The sequence below is a fragment of the Penaeus chinensis genome, chromosome 38 (genome assembly GCF_019202785.1).
Source record: "Penaeus chinensis breed Huanghai No. 1 chromosome 38, ASM1920278v2, whole genome shotgun sequence".
Lineage (NCBI taxonomy): Eukaryota > Metazoa > Arthropoda > Malacostraca > Decapoda > Penaeidae > Penaeus > Penaeus chinensis.
Window position 1 is genome coordinate 9,007,866 of NC_061856.1, and position 7,500 is coordinate 9,015,365.

At 35.2% G+C, this 7,500-nt stretch overlaps 1 protein-coding gene across 1 annotated transcript in view; it reads left to right on the forward strand.

Annotated features, from left to right (window-relative positions):
* LOC125046147 (intraflagellar transport protein 74 homolog) overlaps positions 1–7,500 on the forward strand; it is a 29,791-nt gene that overhangs the window by 3,079 nt on the left and 19,212 nt on the right. The window contains exons 3-5 of the mRNA XM_047643809.1: positions 604–656; positions 4,324–5,215; positions 6,553–6,599. Of these exons, the coding sequence (XP_047499765.1) occupies positions 618–656; positions 4,324–5,215; positions 6,553–6,599 (978 nt within the window). The 5' untranslated portion in view covers positions 604–617. The remainder of the gene's footprint in view (positions 1–603; positions 657–4,323; positions 5,216–6,552; positions 6,600–7,500) is intronic.

The window sequence follows — 7,500 nt, forward strand, 5'->3', positions numbered from 1 at the left end:
AGCCAAAGCTGATTGACAAAATGGTAATGATAGACAGAAAACAGGTAAATAGTGACTTTCCAAATTTAGCAGAGAACTTGATTGATTACTTTTGGATAATATAATGCATGTCAGTTATGTCTTAAGTGAAAAAGTAAGAAATGTGTTTTGTTACTAAGTAAGTCTTTGCAAATCTGATGGAGACCACTGAATGGATTCCAAGTTGATTGTTTTTTGTGACTTTCATCTCAAATCATGTGGAAAGATTTGCTATAGTATCCTCTAGTCACGAGGATCACTAAGTAGAAAAATCTAGCTCAGTTTCAGATATTATGCATTTTTTGGTGATGATTAGAATAAAAAGAGAGGAAAATGTTTTAAAGCATTTTGTTTTCTAAAGTTATATACATGATATCTTTATGGTTTGCTTTATGTATGATTTATATCTTTCGCAATTATAGAACAGTTTAAAATCCATATCATGGAGTTCAGTATTCATTCTGTACTAATATTCTTTTGTGTTTTAGTATTGTCTTTATTATTCTTTTTAAGTTATATGTAAGACATTAGATTTGCACTTTTTCTATGCTGACAGCTGATCTAAGTGTAAAGTTCCTATTGCAGACTCAGTGTCAGTAATGGAGCAGCCTGTGTCACCATTGTCTCAAAATGCTCCAGTTGGTATTTATATGATATCTAGCATTGTGTGCTCCATCTGGAGGTTATTCAGACATATACGTTATTATATGCATATATGTGTATAGTTGTGTTTAGATTTTAAATTTTCCTTACTTTTGTCTTCTTGTAAATGAAACTTCACAGTCTTTGTGTTTCTACTTATTAGCTGATGTTGTAAGTATCTTTGCCCAAATAGGCTGAAATCATACCACACGTTCAGTGGAGGTAACGACTGTCTTTAGGTCTTTTGTTAAGAAGAAAAAAAAGTAGTGGATGCAACTACTTAATTTTTTCTGCATGCGAATCTGATTGAAAGTCCAGAAAAAATACATAAATTTGAGTGCAGAATTGCCTCTGTGAAATCTAGAGGCAGTTAAAATGGTTTTAACCTTTGACTGTACACACTTGCGTGATGCCAGATTTTCAGTGCTTTAGATTTCTACAAAAGTAAACTTAGATTAATGTTATTTCCAGTACAAATATTTTATATAATTTTTTTTGCTTAACTTCTTACTTTGCAATTAATGTTTTATTTCCTTAACTAACAGGGAAGGTGGCAATGCACTCATACCTACAGTAATTGACTTATATTTCATTAGTGTTTTGTAAAGGAAAGTCCAACCTTATATTACCTTTTTTTGCATGAGTGGGAAAAAAGAGATAAAATGCTACATGACCTTCTGGCTAAGCATAATTTCAGAAAGACGGCTAATAGAAAAAGTAAATGGAAGCTACTTGTAAGAAAACTGCTGCAGCTTAGTACTTCCTTTTTTGTGATTTTTTTCTACTTCATTTGTAAATATACATTCTATTTCTAAATATGTTTAGTTTACTTCAATGTATGGATGAATTCTAGTGTACATATTGGTATATAATATACATATTCATGCGAAAACATACACATACATGAACACGCACACGTTCACGTATTTACACGTACATTTACATGTACATTTACACGTACATTTACACGTACATTTACACGTACATTTACACGTACATTTACACGTACATTTACACGTACATTTACACGTACATTTACACGTACATTTACACGTACATTTACACGTACATTTACACGTACATTTACACGTACATTTACACGTACATTTACACGTACACGTACACGTACATTTACACGTACACGTACACGTACACGTACACGTACACGTACACATACACGTACACACACACACACATGCACACTACGCGTACATGTACATGTACAAGTACACGTGTACACACACACACACACACACACACACGTGTACACACACACACACACACACACACGTGTACACACACACACACACACACACACACACACGTGTACACACACACACACACACACACGTGTACACACACACACACACACACGCACACACGTGTACACACACACACACACACACACACACACACACACACACACACACACACACACACACACACACACACACACACACACACACACACACACGTGTACACACACACACACACACACACACACACACACACACACACACACACACACACACACACACACACACACACACACACACACACACACACACACAAACACACAACTGACAACTGAAACTGTCAACAAGAAATGCTCATTTATCCTCTACCATTTTCTCATGTCAGAAATGAGTAAGGTTTGTTGTAATTTAAAAGGATTTATATTTTTGATAAATGTAGTTATGTTATACTAATTGCTTTTGTTTGGCATAAAGTGTAGATAATTATGTAATAGTGAAGTGTTTTTTTTTCAAGGTAGATAAAGAGTTTTATGTTTTTTGTGATAAAAGATCCTTCAAACTACTCATATTCAATAACATTTTATATAGGCAACAAGGATTGCCTTTTATTATTGTCATGATAGTGTAGCTTTGGCAAAATAATCTACTTTGATTATCAGTGAAGAAAATGTAAAGTGTAGTAAAGAAATTCCCTTTTTTGTTTAGGCCCACTTTGCTTTTGAGAAAAAAAGAGATTTTTTAAATTCTTGAGAAATGTGTTTTCTTAGCTTTTAAATATGTATTGAAATAATTTTCAAATTCTCTCTCAACGTAGAAGCATTTCTCTGAGTTTCAATGACTACATTTTTATTTTCTTCTGAAAAGGAAGAAAAAAAAGCTAACAATACACATCTGGTAATAATTGTCGTAACAATTCTATTCATTGATTTTTATGTTTTTGGATGAGGAACAGTATAAAAGATTCTCTATGTATAACTGCTTTACTGTTAAATAATGTGCATAGTATCAGAATAATACAGCAGAAGGCCACCCCCTCTTAGAATTTACTTTTCTGTTTTCTTGGTGACAGTTTGCTAAGCTTAAAAGTTCTTGTTGCAGACTCAATATGGAGAGGCCTGTATCAACATTAGGTCGCTCTGTTTCTGTCAGTATGGTTGTATTTATGTATAAAAATAGGAATACAAATTGTGTGCTCCATTTGGAGATGATACTTGCACATTATTATTATTATGTATATTCACGCTTATAATTTCTATGTTTCTATTTTTTTTACATTGCTGTGTAGTATATCTGATGACATGTCTTCTTTCAGTAGGGTTATAAATAAGCAAGGGTAGATATTTGTTTTGGTATCACTTTTTTGTTATTCCTTTTTGTAAATATTCTTTCCTAATTGCCTGAATGTGTAGGTTTACTGCAGTTGGTGACCAGTGATTTCCCTTGAGATTTCCATTTTTATTGCACAAGCAGAATTGTATATACCATTTTTTTAAATGAAGAGTGAAAATTTGAAAAGAGTTATGTATTTTGAGCAAAGCTGATGTATGAGATATGATGTAAATAGTATGTACACATATTATTATTATTATTGTCATATTATTATTGTTTTTTGTGGCCTTGTGTGTACGTGCGTGTGAGTGTGTGTCTGTGTCTGTGTGTATGTGTGTGTTTGTGTATGAATATGGGTGGTGCATGTATGTATGTATCTATGTGTGTATGTCTGCATGTGTGCATGTGTTTTTTGATGTACTTGTGTATCTTTTTTTCTGAAAAGTTGTGTATTTTAGATTTTGTAATTTCTTCTTTTTATGCGTTTTATGAAAGTTATACAGGAAATCATGTTACATGAATCTATATTTCATATCCAAATTTATATAATAGAAACAATTCTTGTTAACTAGAAAACTTGTATTTTTCATGTTTTACATAAAATGATAAGAAAATAGTGTCGAAAAAATATTTAAAATTTAAACTTTAAGGAAAAAAAATAGATACACTCTTGTAGTAATAACAACTATATAAATTCAACAATTAAATAAATGTGTCATATTTCAAATGGATAAGTCTAAATGTGTTTTTACTATTTGTCTCTCAATCTATCTATTTATCAATCTATCTACCTGTCTACTTATCTGTCTGTCTGTCTGCCTATCCATCTTTCTCTTTTGCTAACTATCTATCTATTTGTCTATTTGTATATTTATTTGTCTATATATTCATCTGTCTATCTATCTGTCTGTGTATCTATATCTGTCCATCTATCTATCTGTCTGTGTATCTATATCTGTCCATCTATCTATCTGTCTGTGTATCTATATCTGTCCATCTATCTATCTCTCTGTGTTTCTCTCTGTCTATCATTCTGTCTGTCTGGTTATATAGTTTTTACTTTAATGGTTATTTTCAGAAATTAGAAGCACTAACTGAAAAAATATTGGATGAGGAAACTGGTCCAGTTGAGAAAATCAGCCCAGTTGAGGAAACTGGCCTAATTGAGGAGACCTGTCCTGTTGAGGACACTGGCCCAGTTGAGGAAATCATCCCATTTGAGAAAAGTGGTCCAGTTGAGGAAACTGGCCTAATTGAGGACACTGGTCCAGTCGAGGACACTGGCCCAGTTGAGGAAATCAGCCCATTTGAGGAAAGTAGTCCAGTTGAGGACACTGGCCTAATTGAGGACACTGGTCCAGTCGAGGACACTGGCCCAGTTGAGGAAATCAGCCCATTTGAGGAAAGTGGTCCAGTTGAGGAAACTGGCTTAATTGGGTTAACCAGTCCAGTTGAGGACACCTGCCCAGTTGAGGAAATCAGCCCAGTTGAGGAAATTGGCCCAGTCGAGGAAACTAACCCAATAGAGGAAACTGGCCCAATAGAGGAGACCGGCCCAGTTAAAGTAATCAGCCCATTTGAGGAAATCAGCCCAGTTGTGGGAACTGGCACCAGCCTAACTAAGGAAACTGGCTTAGTTGTTGAAACAGGCCCAGTTGAGGAAATCAGCCCATTTGAGAAATTTGGCCCTGTTGAAGACACCAGCAAAGTTGAGGAAACTGACCTAGATGTAGAAACCAATTCAGTTGAGGAAACCATCCCATTTGAGAAAATTGGCGCAGTTAACGATACTAGCCAGTTTGAAAAAATCTGCCCAGTTGAGGAAACCAGCCTAGTTGTGGAAAGAGGCCCAGTTGAGGAAATTGGCCCATTTGAGGAGACTGGCCAAGTTGAGGAAATTGGCCCATTTGAGGAGACTGGCCCAGTTGAGGAAATTGGCCCGGTTGAAGAGCTAAAACAACAAAATCCTGGTGAGAGTGATCAGATTTATGAGTATTGTAATTTAAACTTCATTATGTATTATTGAAAATTCATCTAATGGGTGATGATGTTTCTCACTGAACAGGGTTATCTGATGAGACCTTTTACATTATGTGGTTGATAATATGTAGTGGATATAAGAAAGTATCATTGTGTAGTTATATAGGCTGTTCAGATCCCTATGAGACGTATGATGAGCTTTAAAGGTTGGAGTAATATTTATCTTGCACAACATACTTTTGCCTAATCGATTCCCAATGTTATACATTTTATTGTACTCAGTAGGTTGGAAGATATTTAAAATTCAGATTGAAGGCAAGGATTCTAACATAAATCCATGTCCAAGGGATGTCAGAATCAGATAGTTTGTGTAGTATAATTGAGTGTGTTATAGAGAGTATTCTTATTGTCTAGAGAAGGTAATGAAAGTTATTATGGGAGTAGAATAAATTCCTTGTATTTACGGATACCTTATTTGTATTTAACTGAGACAAAGATGATTACCTCCTGCTACATTTTCCTATGATACGTATGAGTTGGCAACAGTAGGTATATTGGTGTAAAGAGAATTATAACCTATTTTTGGTTATTATCCAAAATATGTACTTTTGTCTGACTTTATTTCTCAGGTCATATTTTATCAAAATTACTGTTGCATTATTGATGGGAGACATGGTATAGTTTGTCCTGTGATCAAATATTAATGCAAGGGTCTGTAGAGGACAGTGCACACTGCATTACTCCACTGAAGTATTATCTTTAGAAAGTGCTTTAGTACCCCTCAGAAATGGCATCATTACCACCAGTTTGTTATCCATTACTCGAGAGTGAATATAAGTGCTTTGTTTAGTGAAGATAATAAATGTTGTTACGTCAATACATCCACTTGCATTTTAAATATATCTACAGTAATAGAGACCAAGAATCATAATGTTTATCTCAGAGTGTTTGTAAGACACTCTTCAATGCTTTAGGGATGATTATACTCAAATTAGTCATAAGCAAAATGAAATACAGTTTTAGTTTTTTCTTACAAAGGATTAAAAGACAGTTGCTGTAAGAGTGCCTGTCTTTTTATGTACTAATTGTATTGGAATTATTTTCCATTTGCTGGATACCATAAATCTTAACTATATTTTAGCTGTAGTTATATGAGCTTTATATTCACCCTGAGATAGAGGAACATCGTAAAATTTATTTCCTTAGAAGTGTTTATGATTGAAATGATGCATTGACTAGTGATGAGAGAAACGACCACTGTCTTTAGATTTTATATTACTTTCCTTTATGGTAGCAGTTGATCTAAGCTTGAAAGTTCTTATTGCAGACTCTGTGTCATTAATGGAGAGGCCCGTGTCAACACTGTCTCGTATGGTAGTATTAACAGAAAATAGATCGTGTGTGCTCCATCTGGAGGTGTTATAAGCATATGCAAAACTGTAAATAAACGCTATATAATTAATATATCTCTTTGCTTCTTTGGTCTTTAGAAGGAAGATGGCAGCCCTACTGTTTTTTTCATTGCAATTAATGTTATATCTGCTTTTGATTTATTTTAGATATTTTAAAAATATTTTGCTGTAGATTTTTCATCTCATTTGCCAGTATGATTTGCTTCACTTCATTCCAACAGCTCATTCTTTTACAATTGACAACACAGCATAGTAATTTTAATTTCTATTTCTTCCCTGGAATTTATGAAGTACATATATTTTTATTAGTAATATCACACACATACACACGCATACTCACACACACATGCACATGCACACTGCATATGCGCACCGTACATGCACACACACACACACACACACACACACACACACACACACACACACACACACACACACACACACACACACACACACACACACACACACACACACACATGCACAGGCACGCACACACACACATACACATGCATGCGCAGACACACATACACATGCATGCGCAGACACACATACACATGCATGCGCAGACACACATGCACACACGTGCGCAGACACACATGCAGACATGTGTGTAGACATGTGCACACACACATGCACACACACACACACACACACACACACACACACACACACACACACACACACACACACACACACACACACACACACACACACACACACACACATGCTCATACATGCTCGCACACATGCTCACACATGCACATGCTTGCACACACATACACGCACATGCACACACATACACACGCACATGCACACACACACACACACACACACACACACACACACACACACACACACACACA